This window comes from Myotis myotis, unplaced genomic scaffold (genome assembly GCF_014108235.1).
Source record: "Myotis myotis isolate mMyoMyo1 unplaced genomic scaffold, mMyoMyo1.p scaffold_m19_p_8, whole genome shotgun sequence".
In the NCBI taxonomy this organism is placed as follows: Eukaryota; Metazoa; Chordata; class Mammalia; order Chiroptera; family Vespertilionidae; genus Myotis; species Myotis myotis.
Window position 1 is genome coordinate 25,813,108 of NW_023416390.1, and position 24,853 is coordinate 25,837,960.

The 24,853-nt window shown below is 38.6% G+C and overlaps 1 protein-coding gene across 1 annotated transcript; it reads right to left on the reverse strand.

Annotated features, from left to right (window-relative positions):
- Window positions 1-15,164: 15,164 nt before the first annotated feature.
- SCG2 (secretogranin II) lies at window positions 15,165-20,591 on the reverse strand. The gene is made up of 2 exons (XM_036320862.1): window positions 20,453-20,591; window positions 15,165-17,525 (listed from the first exon to the last, which is right to left on the reverse strand). Exon 2 carries the CDS (start codon window positions 17,509-17,511, stop codon window positions 15,652-15,654), a length of 1,860 nt encoding a protein of 619 aa, XP_036176755.1. The 5' UTR covers window positions 17,512-17,525; window positions 20,453-20,591; the 3' UTR covers window positions 15,165-15,651.
- Between the last annotated feature and the right edge of the window lie 4,262 nt (window positions 20,592-24,853).

Consider the following 24,853-nt stretch of genomic DNA (forward strand, 5'->3'; position numbering starts at 1 on the left):
TGACAAAAATATTGTAATTAAACTAATTAATTTTCTATAAAAATAATAATATATTAAACTGGCAAAGTTTGTTTGCCAATTCCTTCAGAGCTAACACATTAACAACAATTACAAATGAGTTAGAGTAATTAACAGGTATAGTAACTTGATCTAAATGAACAGTCACAATATGTAACTAAATCTTCTGCAGTGACACATTAAACCACTGCCTTTGGGCATAGTTTCTACAGAATAATTACTGACTTTTGAAATCATTGCTGATGTTACTTCAGGAGATGTGTATTTTCTGGTTTTCTTATGGTCAGTTTTATTACTAGAATTCCCATGGTGGATGACAAATGTGGGCAACATTCTGAGAAAATTACAAGTTTATTATCTTGAAAAATAGAAAATGTGCATCTAATTTATTATTAAGCATGCACTATTGTCATTCTTTAGCTCCTTTTGTTTTAAAGGTTTATTGGGGAAAATTTTTTTTAAATTATCAAAAAACATGAACAAGCAGCTGTTGACTTGAAACATGCAATAAATTATAAAACTGAGGAAGGATAGTCAGAGAGAGGCACTAGGCCCTTCCTTCTACCCTCTCCAGACTTGCAAGATGAAAAAAGACTTATGAAGGAAAACCACAGAAACAAACAAAATCCATTTTTATCCAGCAGGGCCAGACATCCTGACCCAAAGGTGACCGATAGCCAATTATAATGCCATTATAATATTATTTGCATTGCAGATAGACCAGTACCCATCATGCCATGACAGTTTGGGATAGGACCAGATGAGGACAAAAACTCCCACTCCCTTTGGAAAGGTGATGCCTTAGCTGCCCCACCTTAGCTCCTCCCAGATCCACCCCTTTGTGAAGTCCTCCCCACTAGCCGAAATATAAGCCTAGCCCTCAAAACCCTTCAGGACAACTACTTCTCCAGTCTGCCCTCACTCCCTATCTGAGTGTGTACTTTCACTTCAGTAAAATCTTTATGCTTTGCTGACTCTGTCTCACCATCAAAGTCTTCCTTTGACACCTTGTAAGGTGACAAGAACCTGGACACTGCCTCTGGGTTGAGGCCTCCCTTGGTCTCCCCATGAGTCTCTAACATCAAAACCACTGTAACAAGAGGGTCGCAATAACTTTCTAAGCATTCTATGGGAGAATAGTTTAGTCTCTATTTCCCACACGTCCTTTGTGTTCACCAAACCTATCATGTCTGAAGTTTCACATTGACTCCAATCCCCACCACAGGGCAGTCTGGCAGTTCACAGCTAAGGTCATGGCATCACTGGGTAGTGCAACTAAAGCTGGCAGGTGGGACAAGAATGAAAAAATCCTCCTTTATTTCCTGTGTAGCATAATGTCTCTTCAGGTTGAATAACCCCATCTTCTTCTCATTCTCATCTCTGGGAGAATTACCTGTCCCCACTGATCCCAGGAAGTTGATTTTCAGAATGAAGTAGAGGAGACTGGGGACAGAGAATATGTTTAGCTTGCAGAGTGTGTGATTGGATAAATCAATTCTGTGACCTTTTGAACATTTCCTGAGTCACTTACTTGTTCCTTTTAATGTCAACAGATACGATTTTCACAGGGTCAGGCTCTTCTTTCAAAACCTGGAATATGTGCCCTTGGGACCTTTGTATCTTCTCACCCATTGCCTTGCTATCATTCTTAAAGCCAAAAAGCTTCCAGGATGCTATTCATAAGAACAAACAAACAAAAAATAACAACAAGAAACCAATAAAAACACACTCAGTAGAATTGTTTCCTTTTTGCTTGTTCCCATCCAAAACCATCAGTTGAACCTTCTGGAGGAAGAGACAACTTCTATACGGAAAGTTCAGAGACATTGGGAAGGACATCCATCCCCACTCAACATGTATTTGCTGTTAGGGCAGCCCATTATCAGGTATTTAAGCCTTTCGCTCCACCATTAGCGATAAGTGCAAACCCAGTGCAATCCTCCTGGGGAGGAATTAATACCCCAGTGCAAAATGACAACAGTGTCCTCATAGACAAGAAATTCACAGACCCACAAATACTTCTCTGGAAGTGGGTGAGCTTATATGGCCCTGGATTGTTTCTACAAATGAGCAAGGGGAACATTGTCTGACATACACAGTTCATTGTGACTAGGACTCAGGTCTCCCGATTCCTCATTCATTGTTCTTAGAGGAAGAAAACAAAACTGAGTAGAGAAGATACTGGGTAGGGCACTAATGGAAGCCATGGAAGGGTCAGGAAAATAAAGGTCAGAAAATGGGAACTCCCCTGATGCCAAAGTACATTTCCACTCTCCCTCATCCCACCAAGAAACAGTATGTTTCATGGGCCTTGTTACTCAAACAAGAACTCGGACTGGACACCTCGGCCTCACCCAAAGTTTTGTTAGAAATGCACAATCTCAGGCTCCAGCCCGAGCTACATTTTAACAAGATCTCCAAGCGAGCCTAGCACACTTTCAAGTATGAGAAGCACTGGGCTAGGTTCCCAGGCAGCAACTCAGATCACTGCCCCACCGAGACTGTCCTGCCCACCATTGCCCTCCTACAGAAGCCAGGACTAGCCTCTGGGCTGACACAGCACCTTGTTATTTCAAGTCCTCAATTCACAGGGTCTCTTGATGTAACTCCAGAACCCTCAAAGAGGATAAATGGAGAGTCACAATACATGAAGGTGGGGAGGTCAGCAAAAAGTGCTTGAACAGTTTAAATAAAATCTGCTAGGACTTCACCTGGATGTGCCTATAACCTAGATCTGATTGGAATATTTTTGTTTGACTTCGTTTGATTTTATTTAATGTGTTTGTTTTGTTTGTCCACATAAAGATTCTTTTTATTTCACGGAGCAGGCAAAGTGAAACTGTTCCACAGACTACCTCCTAAACATCTCTCATTCCTCCTATTCCACACTAAGCTATGCATAGCTCTATTTTATGGGTTTTTCTAAATAAGAACTTTTATAAGGCAGTTTTCCTACTAGATTGTGAGCTCCTCAAAAGCAAAATTGTATGTTTATTTATTTTTGCCACCCTAACAGTTAGTGGTGGCCCCCTGCCAATGCATGAGTGAGGTGATGTGGGATACTGGCCGTTTCTCCCCCCTGCAAACAAGCTTTGCTCTGGAGCATCTCATGGGACCAGCAGTGACTTTCATGTCTGTAGTCTGTTCTCATGGCTCCCCTGCCCAATTCTGCTTCCTCCCTTTTTCTTTCAAAGGTGTTAAGCTCTATAAACATTTTGCACCCCTACCTCATGTCAGAGTCTGCTTCCTGGAATGTTCTACTGGTACCCTGGGACAGTATCCCTTGTCCAGACAGGCTACTTGCCTCATTGGTTTTTCAGGCGTGAGTCCATGCCTGGTCTAACTCACAGTCTGTTCTAAGTTCTGTCATTTTTTGGTAGTGGAAACTGGCCGACAGCCTCACTTCAGTTTCCTCTGGACACATTCTTCTGTATACCATGTCCTTCATCAGCCTCAGGCCTGGCAGTGAAACAAGGCAATAGACATATGCAGGCATACAGTATTCAAAGTGCCAAGAAATTCTCTCTCATAGAATCCACATATATAGTTTCAAAGAAGAACTCTGGTTAGCCCAGCTCGGATTACATTCCGCTTCCTGAGCTATCACTAAGGACAAGAGGGTGGATGGGACATCATGATGGATTAAATTCAGGACTCCATGCGGCTCTGTGGCTTCAAGAGGGGAGATTCCATGATTGCCAGCTCCAAAGTGTGTACATTGGGGAGAGGCATTCCCTAATGCTGGTGTGATGTGTGACCAGGAGAAAGAGGGAGTGGGATGTTGAGTACACAAAGCAAACAGACAAAACGTAGTTTCTCACTATATGTTCCCTGTTTTAAGAAGCATGAGTCATGTATAATTATAATAGAATATGGTAGGTGTTGTTAAAAGAGTGTTACTATAAAGAAGGAAAGACTAATCTGATATCTTTTGGAAGATGTGAAGGCAAGGTCTACAGAGTGGGAAGTAAGAGGAAGCAATGTCTAAAAATGCTTCAAAAAGTTGTACCTTAAGGAATAAACAAAAGCTTGGTAAAAAGACAAGCTGGGGGACCAGCCAGATGGGAGAAATGGAGTGTCCGAGTCACTAAGGTTAAAACTTCATGGCGGAACATTCTCCCCTGAAGTCCCTACTGGAACATCTCTATGGAAGTATATGAAGTTTTAGGATGGACTGGACACTGCACATCTCTAGTTCAAATGCACCTTTCCTTCCTGAATGCTTCCCATTCATAGCAAATATGCATTGAAATAATCAGGCTGATTCATTGGCTTACCTATCATATATATAATAAAAGGCTAATATGCAAATTGTTCCCTTGACCAGGAGTTCAACCGGGAGTTCAACGGGGAGTTCAAGCAGGGGGCAGGGCCAGCTCACCAACTGTCCCTGACCCCTCCACCTGGCCGGCTCAATCAGCCCCAATTGGGGCAGGCCAACCAGACCCCACTTGTGCATGAATTCATGCACTGGGCCTCTACTATATATATAATATAATATATAACCAGAGAGAAAGGGAGAGAGAGAGAGAGAAACATCAATGATGAGAGAGAATTATTGATTGGCTGCCTCCTGCATACCCCACACTGAGAATCAAACCTGCAACCCAGGCATGTGCCCTTATTGGGAATCAAACCATAACCTCTTGGTTCATAGGTTGATGCTCAACCACTGAGCCACACTGGCTGGGCAGCTTACCTATATTTTTATAGCTATTTTTCTTGTCTTTTATAGGCACAGATGCATCCACAGAAAAGGTTAGGATTTCAACTCAGTAAAGAGTATATAATTCTGTATGAAGAAAGACTGTGGATGGAATATTGGAGATATAGCAATTATTAAACTTATTAAGACTTTAAATATGTAGAATAAGTGATCAGTATTTTTATGTATATTTACACTAGAGGCCCCAGTGCACAAAATTTGTGCAACGGGGGTGGGGTGGGAAGAGGGTCCCTCAGCTCATCCTGCACCCTCTCGCAATCTGGGACCACTGGCTCCTAACTGCTTGCCTCACTGCTTGCCTGATCGCCCCTAACCACTCTGCCTCTCTGCCTCATTGCCCCTAACCACTCTGCCTGCCTGCCTGCCTGATCACCCTTAACTGCTTGCCTATCTGCCTGATCATCCCTAATCACTCTGCCTGCCTGCCTGATCACCTCTAATTGCTTGCCTGCCTGCTTGATCACTCCTAACCGCCTCTGCCTCAGCCCCGCCACTGTGGCTTCATCTGGAAGGACGTCTGGAATGACATCCAGAAGGTCCTTCAGCTGTCTGGTATAATTAGCATATTACGCTTTTATTATTATAGATATGTGTACATGTAAGAGTAATATATGTGGAGTATATCACATGAATCTGTTCATTATGTAAAAAATGCCATTTTAGTGCACAAATGTTGTGTACAAGTGCATAATTTATATTCACATGTATAACATATTTACATATATTATGTTAAGAAGGCATTCTTTATATATTGGACAGAATCAAAAGTGACATTTCATATTATATTGAATTCTGTGCTTCAAGGGTCCCAATTATAGTGCAGTCGTAGTATATTTGAATACGACATATTTAAAATTAAATCTTACACTAGCTCTTACTGGAAATGAATACAAATGTGAAGCACAAAATTAGAAACTATTCTCATTTATTTTTTTGTTGCATGTAACTTTTCTTTAATGATACAAGTCTTATGAGGAACAAATCTTAAGCACAATAAACAAAAAGCGCAGATCCTGGCTTATTCCATCCAGCACTCTGGAAAGGGTGTTAAATCATCAAAGAGGCTAAGGTTGGCATTGATGCCTTCTTGTTTTTATTTTCTTAAAGATGCAGGAAACCTGAAGGTTAAAGCACAAAATTGCTATCACCAGTCTCATGAATTTTGAAACCCCTCTTGCTTTGTGCTGATTTTACATTACAGAACGGTTCAATGCAGTAACCCTGGCTCTCCAGCTACCATAGCAACCTGTTGATTCGGAATGAATTGAATTGTGGGATTATCACTACGGGGAAAAGGAGAGAGGTTTCTAAGCCTTATTTATGTTTTACTCAGTTCACTGTGTAATGCCTATGAATGGGAAGACCCAGAAGAAATTCTTGTTATTTCCTTTAAAATCTATGTAGAATTTTAAAAACACTGTGGTTATTAAATATTCATGTCTATAAGGGTTAATTTGTCATTGCACCATTATTAAAATGTAGACAACAAATAAAATAAAAATGAAAGTCTTCAATATCTTATTGCAAATTCATTTTTTTAAAAGATGGGGTTTGGACACTGTGTAGAAAGAACAGTCACATGAAATTGGAACTTGATCTTGTCAGTTTTCCCTGCCCATATTGGGTAACTTTAGCATAAATTGGGATTTTAAATTTAAAAATAAATCAGAAGTGTTGGTTCATACAACCTATAGATTTCTGAACTTTCCAGTCCGTGGGAAACGGACCCAGCTAAGTTGGAACCCATAACAGATGGAATCAGAATTCATTGCTTCAATCCCAACCACTTTCTCAAAATAGCTGCAGTATAAGAAATAATTCTGTTTGCCAATGAGGCCAAAGTGCTTTCACAATGTGGTCTATTTTTATGTAAATACATTATATGCACTTCTTATATTCCTCTCTGTACATGCTGTCCAGTACTTGAATATACACATTGCAAATGGTCAGTAGCTCTCGTTTAATTAACTGGAAAATTCTACCTTGTATTTAGTTCTGGGCACTGCAAAACCACTTGACACACATTATTGATGAATCCTTACAAAAAATACCTCAGATCCAGCTGGAGTAAGTGCCTGATCTAATAAATAGCAAAGCCAGGATTTTACTTTGTTTTGCTTGGTTTGGTTTGTTTTATTGGCCCCAAAGCCTCTTCTCCAAGAGAATGTTCACTCAAGTCAGAAGACTTTCTGGAATTGTCACCTGAATGCTCTTTGAGCTGTAATACAGGAATGTATTGCCAGCCAACATTAGAAAGGCTAAATTATTATGGGGTGGTCCAAACTCACCCTATAATACATAAGTAAAAACTTAATTGTTAATTAAAACATCAAGTTCTTGAGTATTCCTAGATCTCAGGATTAAAAAAATTCCCAGTTAAAAAGAAATGCCAATGTGGGAATCTAGGGTTGGATTCAAACTCAAATTAAGGCAAACATTAAGTTAGATTCTCTTTAAAGCATAAACCATGACACCATCCTGAGATATCAGATGTTCTAAAAACACCAAAGTCAAAGAGCTTCTCAGACAACTATGGGGTATGCACAGTAGGTACTTCATTCTTTTCTATTAAATTGAGCTGAGGTTACAGAAAGTACATGCACAGACTCCATAAAGTGTGAGACACCAAAGAGAAAGGCATGATAGCATTGCTTATTTATTCAACACATGTACATTGAGCAGCTCACATGGAAGAGGCATAGGTTGGCCATTGTAGTAGAGGATATTGAGAGGTTATTCAGAGCAGGTCCCTGACTTCAGAGCTTACAATTCAACAGATGGGGCAGACAGGTCAACATGAATAGCCAGAGCTATATAGCAAAACCAAGAGAAACAAATATTGCAAAGTGGATAAAAGAAAATTACTGTGAAAACCAGGGGGGAAAAGCAATCAGTGCACTCTTAATAGAGGTAGCAGTATGTGCACTAAGCCTCGAAGAATGACTAAAACATTGGAAGACTCCTTCAGGCTGAGGAAACAAAAGCACCAAAATATAAGTATGTGCTGGAGCAACAGGAAGTAGCAATGGGACTATTCCATCATTATGTCCTATTTAACACAGACATCATAGGCCATTCTTCAGCCAGTCCTTTCACCCACCACTATCCCCCTATGCTGTCCAGAAGTTAATGATAATGATTTAATGAAGGGGTTTCAAGAGGGGGGAAAAGAGTCTGATAAAATAACAAACCTCAAGATATCAACAATACATTCTTACTTGAAAATAACCTGAGAATAGAAAACAGAGTGGAAATTAACATATGCAAATGATATGGAATTTAATTATAAATACACATGTGGCTTTGGCTCTCTAGAAAAACTTGCTGATGATTGCTATAATAAACCTTCTGGAAGGTAAATACTGCCTGAACACTTGCAAACAAATTGCCATCATTTTTCCAAATCAAAAGACTTAAAGTTGCCAGGAAAACTCCACTGGCTTTTCAGTCCCTGGTTCTTTTCACCCCTCAGAAGTTCCCTGATCAAAATCCACAGGGCTTCTCAGACTTTCAACAGTCAGGAATAATAGTCACAGCATAAATAGCATTAACTGTAGTAGCTACGTATTTGGTCTGGCATAATTTATATCAGCATAGGACTAATCTCCATTGTCTTTTCAATAACAGTAATCTTTTTGTTTTATGGGGTAAAATAACTATAATTATCCCTCATATTAATAAAAATGTCACAATTACTATAATTTTGCAATGTTAGAAAACTACAGCATCTTAGAGGCTTGCCTCACCATGGCATAGGCCCTTCTGAACATGCATAAGTGAAGTTGAAAAAATATCTGGATCCAGTTTGTCACAGGCTAACATCTTCTATCTACTTCCTTCCTGTGAAGTCACAGAGGGCACTGAGCTCCAATGCTGCTGTTGCACTTCTTTTAGGTGACGATGAAAGGCTTGGTATAGAAAGGTATTGAAATCTAGATCAGGAATTTTATAATTTCATGCTGTAAAATTTTAATATTTTATTAATGTCATTAACTTTCTTTAATTTCATTCTGTAAAATTAAAAATGGGTCTTAAATCTGTATCAATATAATAAAATTGATGTTTATTTTCTCAACAAGAATTTATCTGGTTTCACTAGGTTCAAAGTCCATGTCCACTGTTTTTATTTTCTCTTCCTTTTCTGTCCCTCATTCCCAAATTTTTCATTTAGTCAATAACTAGTTTCTTCTGAACTTTCTATGTACCAGTTATTGAACTATGGAGCTATAGGTACAATGATAAATAAAGCAAACAATACCGTCAAGGAAATTGCATTCTAGTGATGGAGGAGTAAGCAATAAATAAGATAAAATTGTAAATTAAAATGTTAGGTGTAATAAGTGGAAGGGGATAAGAAAAGTGTACAAGAGTTGAAGATTTAGAAAAAGTATCATTGAGAAGTCAATATTTGTACAAAAGACTTGAAAGAAATAAGGGAAAAACCCATGCAGATATTTGGGGAAATAGCACTTCTGAAAGAGAAAACGGCAAATGCACAAGTCTTGAGGTGGAAGTATGCTTGGCATAGTGAGGAGGTCAGTACAAAGGAGGGAGCAATGGGAAGAGTGCTAGGAAAGAGTTCAGAATTAAATCATGCAGGGCATTGAATATCATAGCAATAGCTTTGGCCCTCACTCAGTGATATCATCTGATCTAGATTATAACTCGATCATGCTGGTTGCTATTCAAAATGTAGTGAAATTAGAGTGAAGGCAGGTAAAACCAATAGAAGGATATTCCAATAACCCAGGTGAGAGATGATCATGGTTTGTAGTATACTGGTAATAGTGGAGGTGGTGGGAAGGTAGAATGTGGATGTATTTTGAGGTTGAAACAACAAGATTTGGTGCCAAATCATAAATGAATTATAAGATAACGAGGAGTCAGGGACAAAAACCACAGGCTTTGGTCTGAAGCACTGAGATGCAAAGGTCTGGAAGAGAAGCTGGAATTTTGTCAAGGAGTAGGAAACCAGTTCTTTGATGGCCTGGTTTCCTTTGCGATACCTATTGAACATCCAAGTGGGGATGCCATCGAAACAGTTGAATCAATAAGTTTGGAATTCAGGAACTCAGTATGAGCTGAAAATATAGATTTGGAAGTTGCTGGCCAATAGTTGGCGGGAAAGCCATGAGGCTTGGAGGGGCTCACCTAATGAATGAGTATAGAAGAATTTCCAGGTATGATCTCTGATCTCCAATTATCAGAAGTTGGGCAGATGAGGAGACAGCAAAGGGTACTGAGAAACAGTAGCCAGTGAGGTAGAGGGAGATCCAGGCATGTGTGATGACTTGTACACCAAGCAAAGAGGCATTTACAAGGGAAAAAGAGATTATATTGTAAACTGCTGCTAAGTCAAATAAGATAAGGACTTAGAATTGACCATCAGATTTAGCAATGTGGAGGTCATTGTTGATCTGGACAAGAGCCGTTTATTTCTATGAAGAACTTGGGGTAAAAATCTGACCAAAATGGGTTTTTGAATGTAAGGGGAGAATTTGGGTAAGTACACATAACCCTTTAAAGAGTTTCTTACCCACAAGGAAAGGAAAGCAAAGAGTGTATCACCTCAATACAGGTAGGTGGGTAAAAATGAACATGGGAATCTGAAGACTCTCTCCTCTGGTTCTTTATTTTTCACAGTGAAACATGAAGCAATATAATCATGTGAGAGTGTGGACAGTGGAGTCAGGGTTTGATATTTGCTGACAGGGGGGAAAATACAATATTATCTAAAGAGTGAGAGAGACTGAATGGGTTGGGGGTGTATAGGATTCCAGGAGAGTATTATAGGCCACTTGAAGTCAGTGAGCATGAATTAAGTGAAATCAATCAGCAATGGTATATTTTCCTGCTATGTTCAGTTGTAGGAGAAGAGGTAAGAGTGGGTGGAGAATTGGACTTAACTAGAATTCTGTGTAGCAAAGCAATTACAATGCTAAGTGAAATGAGCCAGTCAGAGAAAGACAAGTACCATATGATTTCACTCATATGTGGAATCTAATGAACAAAATGAACTAAAAAGCAAAACAGAGACAGACTCTTAGAGAGCAGGCTAACAGCTGTCTTGGAGAGGGGGTTTCGGGGGGGCTAAGTTGGGTGGTGGAAGGGTTGAGCAAAAAAAGAAAGAGAAAAAACTCATGAACATAGATAACAGTGGGGGGAGGTGGCAGTAGGAGGAGGTAGAAGAGGGGATAGAGGGATAAATGGTGATGGAAGGAGACTTCACTTGGGTTGGTGAACACACAATACAGTGTACTGATGATGTGTTGTGGAATTGTGCACCTGAAACCTGTATAATTTGTTAACCAATGTCACCTCAATAAACTCATTAAAAGGGAAAATAAAGAAACATGAGAGACCCAAGGAAGTTAAAAATGTTTACAAAGGCCCTAGCTGGTTTGGCTCAGTGGATAGAGTGTCAGCCTGTGGACTGAAGTGTCAGAGGTTCCATTCTGGTCAAGGGCATATACCTGGGTTTTGGGCTCGATCCTCAGTAAGGGGCATACAGGAAGCAGCCGATCAAAGATTCTCTCTCATCATTGATGTTTCTATCTCTCTCTCCCGCTCCCTTCCTCTCAGAAATCAATGTCCTATATAATAAAATGATAATAAGCAAATCAACCAAATGGTGGAACGACTGGTCGCTATGATACACACTGACCACCAGGGGGCAGATGCTCTGTGCAGGAGCTGCCCCTGGTGGTCAGTGCGCTCCCACAGGGGGAGCACTGCACGGCTGGTGAGTGCGGCAGCAGTGTCTGGCACCTCTCCCGCCTCTGCAACAGTTGGACATCCCCGGAGGGCTCCCGGACTGCGGACTGCAAAAGGGCACAGGCCAGGCTGAGGGACACCCTTCCCTTCCCTCCCCTCCCTGCCCTACCCCCCTCAACTCCCCCGGGAGTGCATGAGTGTCATGCACTGGGCCTCTAGTATTTTTTTAAAAAAGAATGTTTACGAAGGAGTGACTGTAATGACAAACATGAAATTTAAGCTTGACAATGTGAGTGGTGAAAACTATAGGGAGAGTGAGAGTAGAAAGATGATAAGATCCATGGATTACATTTTTGGTGGGTGTGGGGAATCATTGGAACAAAGATACTAGAGGAATTCACTGGAAATATACAAGGTGGTTGTTAAAGTGAAATGATTTAGGATAGGTTGTGCTTACTAGTAAGGACAAGATCAAGGGGTAAATATGCAAGTGCATAGTTGATGGAGGATAGAGGCTGGAAAGTGTTGGAAAGGTCATTTTCATGGATATTGAAATCAACAAGTGTTAGAAAAAGTGACCGTAAGCAGGAGTTACTGTTTTTAATTCATGAGGGGCCATAGATGACTGTGACAGTGAGGGAGGGGTAATAAATAGGTACTGGGTGATGGCATGAAATTTATGGTGGCAAATCCATACAGAGTCAGCCTTAAATTTACATAGTGTTACATGTTGAATATATTTTAATTTTTAAAAAACACCATTATTCCAGCTGTTCTGGATGTCCAACATTTTGTCTTGACCTTTACTTGGGTTTTGTGAACCTCTGTGGGGTTTTTTGTTGTTGTTTTATTAATTTCAGAGAGGAAGGGAGAGGGAGAGAGAGAGAGAGAACCATCAGTGATGAGAGAGAATCATTGATTGGCTGCCTCCTGCATGTCCCTGACTGGGTATCTGAGCCAGCAACCTCGGTATGTGCCCTGACCGGGAATCAAACTCTGACCTCTTGGTTCATAGGTCAATGCTCAACCACTGAGTCACGCCTGCCCAGCTCTATTTATGTTTTTGATGCATCTAATTTGACTTGGTTTTACTTCACTTGCATGTAAGATAATCCTCACTAATAATAAAGCATACCATTTCCCCTCAAAAAAAAAGTTGTAAGAAAAAAATGTCCCATAAGCAGCAAAAAGGAGCAAGGAAGAGAGTGTAAGGGGAAGCAGCAACATCAGTGGAGAGATACGTTCCTCTCAGAGCAAGAAGAGAAAGGGAACATTCATAGGAGAGGTTGAGGATGCAGAGGGTTTTGTTGATGACTGACCTTAGGTATTGAAGACCATAATGAACAATGTTATAGAATATGGAAAAGAGTAGGAACTGGGGTTTAAAAGGTGATACAGTTTAGGGGGGCTTTGAGTGTGGGAAATGAGGGATGACTTGGAAGTCTTGTTTTAAAGGGCACAATTGGTTTAGTCCTAAATGTCCCCAAAGCAGGTAAGGAGGAGAGGCTGTGAGCATTGAGGGGAGGGATGGCTGGGTAGGTGAGAGTCTGGCCAAGATCATATAGAGTGCGAAGCTCTTATGTGTCTCCTTCTGATGGAGGCCTGGACTCCTACAAGCGGTGCAGTCTTGGTGTATAGGCAGTGTCTCTCTCCTTCCAGTGGAAGCCTTCAGAGGGCACCTGCTTGGCGAGCTCTAACTACTTCATGACTTCTGCTGAAAGAGACTTCTGGGAAGGAAAAGCGATACTGTTGCCCTAATTCTAACTAATTTGTCATCCACATCCTTGAATAGTACTTATAACTTTATTTCTTGTGCTAGTGATCCATATATTTATGAAAAAGTCTTTGGATCAGAAATAAATAGGCCTGATGACTCAATAGCTGGCGATATAGTGGTACTGCAAAAAGGCAAAGATGTTTGCTGACTGCTGTCTGAGAGAAGTCAGGCAGAGAATATATATATCCCAAATTAAATATCTCCCCAACTGCCAATCCTGATGCCTGAAATGTCATCGTTAGAGAATGGTGGAATTTCAACTGAGACTTAAAGAAAAAGCATCACTTTGTATTGTAGCAAAATGAGTACAAGGTTTGACATCCTCCTGGTTTGTGTATCAATCCCAGCCTGGACTCTCATCAGCTGTGTTGTGTCTGTCACTTCCTCTCACTTCCTAACTTGTCAGGAGAGCAAGTTTCTTTTGGGTGTAGATGGTCCAAGTTATCATGTCTGCTAAGGGCTTATATGAAATAGTCACATGGAGGATTTAATGTACTAGGAGTGACTTACTTCATGAAACAGAAGATTGAAAAGAATATATAATGGGAAGAAAGTGGATATGGACATTGGCATCTAAATATGTAGCTGAACTTTAAGCTTCACAAATATCCAGGCTTTCTCACTACTGCCTTGTATGATAGTAACTCTACCTTGAAAGTATTTGAGTAAAGACCACTTATTAGAAGCACGGTAGAGATAATTCACCTCTAAGGGTTCTTCCATTTATAGATTATTGGATTTCATATAATTGCATGACAATTGGGACAGAAAAGAGGAAAAAATTATGAAGCAGGAAAACCTACATTCAGTGTTTCCTCTCAAGTCATTCAAGGATAGTCTCCCATCCCCACCCCTGAGAAATACACATACACCTACATACACATACACATACACACATACACATACACACATACACATACACACATACACACATATGCACACATACACATATGCACAGACACACTTGTGCCCTCACTTGGAAGTGACCCACACTGAGACGTCATGAGCTTCTCACCATCCTACCTCCAAAGTCCCAAGTCTCAGGGAAAGGGCACTTCCCAGAGAGACAGTGTAGTGCAGTGGTTAAGAATACAGGCTTTGCCACTTACACGCTGGGTGACTTTGGGAAAGTTATGTAACCTTTCTGAGTTTTGTTTTTCCTGATGTAAAAGGGAGATGAAAGACCTTTGACAGTGGTATAGTAGAGACCAAATGAATTCAAAGTATGTAAAGTGTTTAGTATAGTGCCCGGTGTACAATAAACATTCAATAAATAGTGACGATTATTTACTTCCTTGGTTGTTTTTTAACAACCATTGTCATATTTGTTGTTTTATATGTTTTCTTGCTGCTGTTGTTGATTTCCTGTTGATATGTTTGGATGCTGATATCTTCCCCATCCGCTGAAGTGATGCACATTGTAACAGTTATGTGCTTCCTACCCCATTCAGAATTCTCCCTAGCACTAGGACAAGAGAGAGGGCAGCTGGTGTGTTCTCACTGTGCCCATTCACTTAGCTGACAGTCAGTTTGGGGTCTCTTAACCCCTCTTGAGTCATACAAAAGAGGCAGAAGCCTTGTATTCTGGGGACCAGAGTGACCTGGGAATAAATTGCTTCCAATGCTATAGTCATTTCTGATTGCCCTGCACACAGCTTCCCCCTTCCCCCAGTGTTGGTTATGTGTATGGAAGAATTAAATGTTTTTATTTATATAAATCAAGGGTAAAAAGTATAAACAGGACAATGGAAACCTTAGACAAGCATTAGATAGTGCGCTGTTAGAGGATGTTGCATTCTATAAGCATATACCATGATCATATGTGTATCACTCATGATATCTTACCTGGGTGGGCTGTGGAAGGTGATGATTTTCTCTTTTCACTCCATACTGCTTACTCTCTGGTTTTCCAGAATGAAGAGTCCACAGTTGTCCAGAAATAACATTTATTAATCAAAAATAAAACACACATTGAAAAGACCTTATAAATAAAACTATATACTTATAATGCTTTATTTATTTTTTGCTTCAGTACTGCACAAAACACTACAGACAATAACAAAATAATTCAATAAATATTAAAAACCTTCAAGAGAATTATAAGACACTCTTTATCATATGTGAGCATCCACAAGGCCACGACCATTAGATACACTATTAAACACTATCATAGATATCTTTCTTAATTAAGGGATATAATTACTTTTTTATCCAGAAGTCATAACATTTACACATATCAACACACAAGAGAACAACTCAGAGAGTGAAGCAGACACCCAGTGAAATGGAGACATCTGCCTGTACATCATTTAAAGATATTACATTGTTAACAGGATAGAAGTCAACACACTAAAGAGAAAAGTTGGGGTTTTCTTGGGGTCAGAGGAGTGAAAGTAGGGCATTTTGTGAAAGCCTTTTACATATTTTCCATTGCTCTCTTAGCAATATGCTCCCTTCCCTTTTCTGCCTTTTCTTGGTTGAGGTATTCCAGCACTTTCATTAACATATCTTCATCTAAATACTGCCTGTTTGGGGTGTTCTCATTCTTCGGGGGCCCCATGGGGAGCCGTTTGCTTACAGAGGCTGGTTTGTCAATCTCCTGAGAGCTGCCTTGATTCAAATGTTCTTTGATGGCCTGCTCAATTTGGTCCTCTTCCTGTAGGTCATCTTCAGATGAGACTTGACTGGGAGCTCGCTTCATCTGGTTTGGATTCATGATCTCAGGGTATTTAACTAGCATCCTGGCCAAGTACTCTCCTAATTCTTGATCCTTGTCATTCAGATTTTCGTAGGCCATTTGTCTGTTTTCAGCATCTGGCATCCAGACACCTTTGGACAGCTGGTTTGCTCTCGATCTTCCAGGACCATAGGGAAGTCTTGGCATAACCTTCTCTCTGTTATACTGACTGGAAAAATATGGAGGCTTTTGATTTGCAGCACTATCCATCCCTAAAAGATTTAAAATGTCCTCAACAGTGAGCCCATCTGGTAGGGCCTCTGTCACAATACGCCCAGGTATTTTGGGGTAGCCATTCTTGGAGAGCATCTTATTCTGGAACATATCTGGACGGTCTAAGTCAACCTCTGAGGTGTCATCTAGGTCAACGGGAAGTTCAAGTTCAGGCTCTGGTTCCACTGATCCATTTGGCTTCTCTCCTGTTTTGAGCATGTCAATTAAGTCTTCAGGAGGTATCTGTAAATTCCTTGAAATTTCAATCAGCTGATAAATAGACTGAGAATCAAGTGGTTTCTCAAAAAGTCTGGTTGCCCTCTCCCCATTTTGCCCATTCTGGGACCTCCCACCTCCTGCAGCCTCCACTAACCTTTTCAGATAGGCAATTACTTTGGAGACATCATCTGAGAGTTGATCTTTACTCTCTTTCCGGAGATCTTCATCCTGGAGGCCCAGCTGCCCTGAACGCTTCATTTCATTATTGATTTGTTCATTTTTTTCTATATTCTCTTTGCTGTCCTTTACCTCTTCCTGGGTTTGACTCTCTATTTTTTCCTCTACTGGATTCCAATCTTCGCCCCCGACCACATCTTCATAGGCAATGTTATTGGCCTTGTAGATATCATCTTCATCATCTGCATAAAGTTTTTGCTCCTCGTCTGACCTCTCACGCTTCTGGTTGTTTGGTCCTGTCAGTTTCCCCAGCTCTTGGAACACAGATTCCAGTGTAGCAAGACTTTGAGGAGTATATTGCTCCTCCACTATTTCATTTGTGCGCTTAAAGGGGTTGTCCCTGGAATTCTCTTCATACATAGGAGGGAATCGCATGTGTTTGAGCTTTCGCTCTGCCCACTGTTGAGTTTCATAATCATCAGGCATGTCAACTGGAAAGTTCTTCTCTGAATTCAAGGTATAGGGCTTGTTTTCATTTGGTTCAGACTGGGGCTCATTTTCAGCCTGTCTCAGAGCTTCAAGGATTATTTTCATCCACTCATCTTCACTCAGGGAATCTCTTGAACTTTCTGGGAAGTGACTTTCATCTCCATTTTCTTTTTGCTGAAGGGGAACAGAGACACCTTGGTAGGGATTATAGTCTGGGCTGCTTTCTTCTTTGTGAGCTTGTTGTCGGAGCTTTTCTATATATTCCAAAGCCCTGATCATTTCAGGACTGGGAAACCTTTGGACGTTTTCCAATCTGAGGTCTGGTTCTTTCTGAAGCAGCTGGTTTCGCTGAAATGATGCTGCCTCAGCCCCAGAGATGAGGAAAATTAAAGGGATGAGAGACAGGGCTGCTCCAAGCCAGTGAGTCTTAGCTTCTGCCATGTTCGAAAGATTTCCTTAAAAAGGGAAAAGATGAGTTAACACAAGTGAAGCAGACTAGAAGACACTATAGCCAAAGATGTAATTGACCATTGAGGGAAAAACATAGTAGAGATTACTTCACATTAAACTTAGAATGACTGTTTTTAAAATCTGTAAATATATCCGCTATGATTATCAGAAGCTAACCACAGAAACCTAGCAAAATTTTTGCCCATTTGCACCAAATTTGCATGATATGCATTTGGTTAAAATACTAACAAAAACAATGATTTGATGTTTCTCAAATTTTATTTTTTAAATTATGAAACATGTCATTTGCTTTCAGTATGCATTGTTTCTTTTTAATGAAGACTTTCCAAGATGAGTTTTAGTTTTCTTGTACAGCATTCCTATTGAAAGCAGTGGCAAAAAAGGTTAGTTGGTTTAATTTAAAACATGCATGTACACATGCACACACACACACACACACATAAGCACACACACTAATTTACTTAAGGTTGTATCAAAAAACATGTGGTTTAGTTTATAAATTGTCCACCTAATTTTGTTGTAGAAATATAGTAGCAATAATATTATTACATATAATAAATTGATACAGCATGTTAATGTCAATCATAATGAATTACCTTGTGGATGAGTCCCACTCACATACATTTTCAGAAATAACTTATTCTCACTCTGTCACCAAACCTAACTATCCATTTTGGAAGGTGTGTACCTTAATAACCTCCACAAAATGTGTTTTCTCAGGTCCGAACTAGTAGGCTACCCAATGAAGTTTCTTTTTGTGTAAACAGGTTAAAATAATACATTAAACTGTTTTAAAATATCTGTGCTCCATATTTCTTCTAATAATTTAATAATTTTATTGTAACTCTCTTAAAAAATGCAATCATGGTTATATTTTTCATCAGCCCTCAACAGTGTATAGTAAATAATAACAGATGCTACAGAGAGAACATAAGTTTACTTAACCAATCTATTTCTGAACTTGTGAGTGTTCAGATTCAGCATGTCTTATGTCTATGTCTATTTTTGTCTGGACCTGTGAAATCTTAAATGACTCATACTGTTAAAATATCTTAAAATAACCACTATGTAACTCTCAATTTAGATATACACAGACAATATGTTGAATTCTTCCTACTTAAAAATTTTCATTCATTTTTCTCCATTTCCTTATTATCTCACATATGAATTAACAAGGATGTCAGTTCTTACATGTTTTATATTTGGCATTGCAAATATTAAAGGACTATCTTAATACTTGCAATTTGGTTGCAAATAAAATAAATTTAAAGGAAGTTTATAAGTTTTCTCATGATATCTTACCTGGATCATGGTTTTGTGATATATTAGCAGTGTGCGTACAAGTTCCTGTTAGCTTAGATATCAACTGCAGAAAATATTGTTTACTAGATCATATTGGTATATAAGTAATTTCAAAGCCTCAAGATGATTGTAGTTACAGAAATTTCTTTAACACTGATACATATATTTATTAAAATGATTCTCATTAACCAGTATATTTAATTTACTGAAAGAAAAATCTCTAAAAGCATGTCAGAGAAAGCTCCTAAAATATTTACTAGGAATCAATGTTTACTGAAATAAATTTTAGTCATAAATTCTTATGTTTAAATAAAAATACAGTATGCATTGTTCTTTCTATTATTTCAGGATTAATTTAGCCTTGGTAATCTATTTTCAACATTATCATTTGAAACAGTAATTTTAATTTAGTAAACTAATTTTCTTTTAAACCATTATCCTGAAGTATTCTTAACATAAGAATTATGTGCTTGTCTTTAAAATCATTTCCTTAAAGCTGGGCTTTGCTGTGGAGTTGGGGCAGAATACTCAATCAGTTATTTAAAGCATAGCCTAACAAGCTCTACCCTTTAGTCATTTATTAGGTTCAGTTTGGATGACATAGTTACTGCCTTTGAGTAAGATTCAAGAGATTTCTTTCCCAGGTAGCAGCTCTTCTAAGTAACAAAGATGGTTTCAACAGCTCTAACATCCTATATAGGGTTTGAATTAAAGCCCCACTCATAAAAATGTATTTTCTCTTGAAATTCAACTAAAACATGGACAAATACAGGTGATTATCTAATTCAAGCAATTCAACTAGTTTGGATACAGGAGTAAAACACACATTTGACCCATTCAAAGTCTAACAAAATATTTTACAACCTTTTTCAATCAAAGCATAATAGTAGTTTATACAGTTATGAATGTTTTCCTGGTGTATTCAAAATTATCATCTCTCTGTAATTCATGGTCATATTCAACCTATAACCCAAGATAATATTTCACTCTGAATAAAGGAAGAAGCCAGTGTTCCAGACCATTCTAATTTTACTTTCCCAGGACTAAAATTAGGAAATTGTGATGTAAGCCCTGTCAGAGTATACCAATTCAGAAAATAATTTTATATAGTTAATTTTGAGCTCTTGCAAGGTAAATGTCAAAGAAAAAGTAGTTCCAAAATTGGTTGCTAAAATTTATGACTGATGTGTTTAACATTTCAATCAGTTAAAACCTACTGTTAAAAAGAGTAAGCATATAAATTATATCTGTGGTTTTGCATCTGGTTCTTAGAGGAAAAAACAATAAATTAAGGAAAGAAACAAAATGTCAAGCTTGGTTAAGGTTACATTAATATGTGTATTGATACCAAAATTCTTAACTTTTTCGTGCTTCTTATGACTAAATAACATTATTATTGATAAATATCTAACAGCAGGTGGCATAAATCATAGATTCAATCGCATATATACGCATGTAGGGTCCTTATATTGGCTGATGAGCAGCAGGTTGCTATTCACTTAATCTATAGATATAAGCTTGTCAAACGATCTTTCTTCTCAGCTAGAAATTAAGGGAAGAACAAGTAATTTAGAACTTTCCAGTAAACCAAACAGAAATGCAATCTTACCTCTTCTTTATATGGCAGAGAAAGTCCACAGCATGCTCCTCCCGGTCCGCCTGGTGAGCTGGTCGGGCCGTTTCAGCACCCGGACAGCTCCTGGGCTTATAGGGAGCCGCGGCGCCTGACTCCGCACTGCCACACTGACGTCACCGTGCCAAGCCACAAACCCGAGCACAAGCGAGCTTTTTCAAAGAACTGGAGAGAAAATAATCACTTTATATATATATTTTTAAAAAATGCTGCATGCTTACGCCACCTGTCTTTTTGTGGCAAAAATTGCAGTTGTCTTTTTTCTTTTCATCTTTGAGGTTTGTAATAAAATCCTCTGTGCAATTTCCCTTAGAAAGAAAGAATTCTGCCAGACAGACATGGCTCATTGCAATACCATCTCAACTGTGTTCTAGTATCTTTTGATAAGGTTTTCTTGTTGATGCTTTTCTTGTCATCTTTATAAGAAAGTTTTATAGATAAGGATTTTTTCTTCTTCATTGCCCACAAAGAAATTACATATAATTCCCTAGTATAAATGTGAAAAGATTTATTTCATATCATGACCACAAGCAGCACTGCTTTTAAATTGGTATTTATTTAAATAAAGAAGTTTTCTTTTTTTAAATGACATTAAACTTTAAGGTTCTAATGACTTGGAATTTTGCTTTAGAGTTTTGTAATTTTGAACTAGGCATCCCTAAGGTTACGGGTATAGCAGTTGATAATTCTATATGAACCTGCTGTAATCTTTTATAATATTTTATATCAATAAAGGAAGCTCAGAAGTTCAGCGTTAATGCAAATATTTCTATTAAGAGAAAAATAAATTCTTTCAGTTACAAAAAAAGTGACAAATGTTATTAAAATTTATTTACAGTTGAGAGGAAGTTGGACTATAAATATTTTCCTTCTGTTGAATCTGTGAATTGAATACCTTCAAAAAATGTGGCCAATCCAGGGAATAATATACTAGTTAACTCCCAGTTTCTCAGATTTGTAATTCATGAGCATTCCTGCTAATTACATATTTTAATAATTTATATAAGTATAAATTTTAATTTTATTTTATTAAAGATATGAGTTTCTAAAAACTATATAATTTAAAATACACTTTAAGTATGCAAAGGAATCTTATTATATCAGAGATCCCTTTATATCTCTGTTAATGAATAATCATCCACTGATTTATTCATTCAATAAGTTGCAATGACTACTAAGTGCCAGATGAATGATATATGATACATATAGATGATATATAAAGATGTATATATCTTACTTTGGGGGATGTTTTAGTTCAGTGTGGGTGACAGACAAACATTATCCTATATAATAAAAGGCTAATATGCAAATTGTCCCCTCAACCAGGAGTTCCACTGGAAGTTTGACCAGGGGGGTGGGGCCAGCCCACCAACCACCTACGGCCCCTCCCCCTGGCCAACCCACTCCCAATAGCTCCCCCCACCCTGACTGGGAGTGAAGCCAACCCACCCTGCCCATGGCCCCTCCTCCCAGCTGGCCAACTGCCTACAGCCCCTCCCCTTGGCCAGCTCCACCCCTGATCAGCACCCCCCAGCCCAATCGGGGGTGGGGCCAGCCAGCTAACTGCCCATAGTCCCTCCCCCCAGGCATGCATGAATTCATGCACCAGGCCTCCAGTTTTGATATAAATTGGAAAGCACTAAGAAAGAGGTTAACCAGCAGTGTTTGGGAAACATTATGGAAGACCACTTGGTTCAATAGACATTCAGGGGGTAAAATTTAGAGAGAGGAGGGAAGCCTCCTGGGAAAAGAAGCCTGGACTGATATATTTCATTACCATGTTTTATTAAAACAATATCTAACTATGCTAGGTAAACCATAGTACTCTTGAACTCCTTAAGGAAATAGGAATAGTTTAAAACCTTAGGGGAAAAAATCTTGGGAAAAGTGGCCCTTGATTCTCTCTTGATGCTCTCCTGGTGAAGATATTTGATTTTCCTAAATGGCTGAGAGACTGTCTATGAATTGACATGGAACTCATATAGTCTCAGGCTGGAGTCCTATGGCCAATTCACCCAATAATCTCATTTTTCATAATGGGTTTTTAGAGCATGGTCACATTCTAGGTTGAAGAGGCCTGAGTAAAACCTATTTCTCAAGTACCATCTCAATGAAACCAGTTCATTTGCTGATATCTTTGTTATCTCTACACACTTGATAACAGTTTCTTAAATTTTGGCAAAGGCCACTGTGAATTTGACTTAATTTGTTTTCCAGCAGTTCTGTGTGGCCAGTTGAGCTAACCAGTATCAACTCAGCCTCATAAAATTCCACAAGGTTACTCTTAAAGGGTTGAGTTGGTTCAGCATAGGTCTCAACAGTTCTCAAGAAAGTCACTCTTGACCTGGTTAGTTCACTTATGTGGAATGAACTTTTTTGGCAAGGATTGGAAGCTATATTCCTTCTAAGATTCCAAAGTCAACTTCTTTCTTGGGAATGTTTTTAATCTCTCAGAATCCATATAAAATCTAATCAAAAACTCCAAATAGACTTGAGATATCAGGAGACAGCTGCTATATGGACTGGTTCCATCAGCTAAAGGGGTCAGTAGATCAATGAACCATATGTAGGTAACTGAATTCTTGTCTACTATAAGATACTATGGTAAATAATTATCACTCATTGAGTTCAATTATGTTTCACACTGTATTTGAAACTTCAGCAACCTAATTTAATCCTCAGGACAACTATAATGGATAGCTATTTTTGTCTGTTTTGCAGATGAAAAACTGAAACTCAGAAATAAGAAAGTGGGCCACTGTTCCCTCGCTTATAATTGAATTGGTAGAGGTAGATTTGCTTGGTTCTTTCCAAAGTTATTTCAATAATAAAGATTATGATCCAGGTACTTAGCTAGGTGATAGAAATACAGAAATGAATATAGCATGGATCAAATAATCCAAGTCTAGAATGTAGTCACTTTGACAAAAATCCTCAGGGGTTGTCCCAATTGCTTTTCCTGGTCACTGTCCCCATAGCCTAGGCCCAGACTCCTATCTGGAGCAGCAAAATGGAAAACAGGAGTCAACAATAAATTACTTTCTTGATGTTAAGGGATATATTAAAATATCATCCAAACAAGAGAGTAGTTATTGAATTTGGAAAATTCTATTCTCCAGTGTTCTGTGTTTTATAGATTTTTCAATGAGTTATACTTAATATATCTCTAGAAGCCATTAATTTTTGTCAGTAGTTATTTGTTTTAAAGAGATCTATTTTCTCTAATAGATACCTACTTGGAGAAGTTAAAATACAATGTATACAGAGAGAAAGAAACTTTTTGTTGATGTGAAATCTTTTAGAGATAATGTATTAAAGATAACCTATAAATCTTTTTACCAATAAGTCTAAGATATGATTATTTTAAATGTTCCTTACAAAATTTTAATTTCCTGTTAGGTCTAAATTGCAAACTATCATTGCCTCTAAGAAGCAAAGCTCTATATCTTGGACATTTTCAGAATGATTATGAGCTGTGTATGATAATGGTTTTTTACTAAATTAGCTTGCATCTCCACCATGGAGCTGTTAAGAGCAAGCTAATCATTAACAATTTAAATCAAAGTAATTAAAATGAACTAATTTGTTTTTATGGTTGGATTTCCTTAAATCTTGATCATTTTGTTCTTTTTTATACAGTTTCATATTTCATTTAGACCAGATTTTTATTTTATTTTTGTCATTTGTAAAAGCAATCTTCTATCTTAGTAATCCTTCTATTTGAAACGTATCTCTCTTCCACTCCATTACCCTTCTCATTTTGTTTCAATTTATATGAAAGCAATTAAGATCTAGAAGGCCAATGTGTCTTCTTTCTCCTATTTCCCCCACCTTTTTCTTCTCTGTCTCTAACTCCCTCCCTCACCCTTCTCTCCTTGGAAGGAAAGACTCTCATGGAGGAGTCTGATCTCAGTGCCTATGGCCTGAGGTCCTCCAGCATTCCCTGGGGTAGAGGTATAGGAGTGGTCGTCTGCACTGCCTTTCCCGGCCCCCCAAGGCCTGGGCTACTTTTCATTGCTCATCTCTCACCTGTCTGCCTTCCTTTCCTTCTTTTCACTTTTCCTTCTTTGCATTCCTTGTTAATTCTTTACCTCTCTGGTGCATTCCTTCCAAAATTTACTTAAAAGTCCTCTCTTTTAGTTATAGCACACTTCCTTTATTATAAATATTCATGTCATAAGATGACTTTTTCTTAAACTCACTATCAAAGAGGAATGAAATGTTTTTCCACTTTCCTTGCAAAGGCAGAGCCTGCCAAATTGCTGTTCAGAGAACATATAAATCAGAAACTGGGTACACTTAATTTAATACTTTAACTACTAAGGTTCCCAGACAAAATTCACTAGGAGGCAGGAACTCTGTTTTCTACCACTGTAC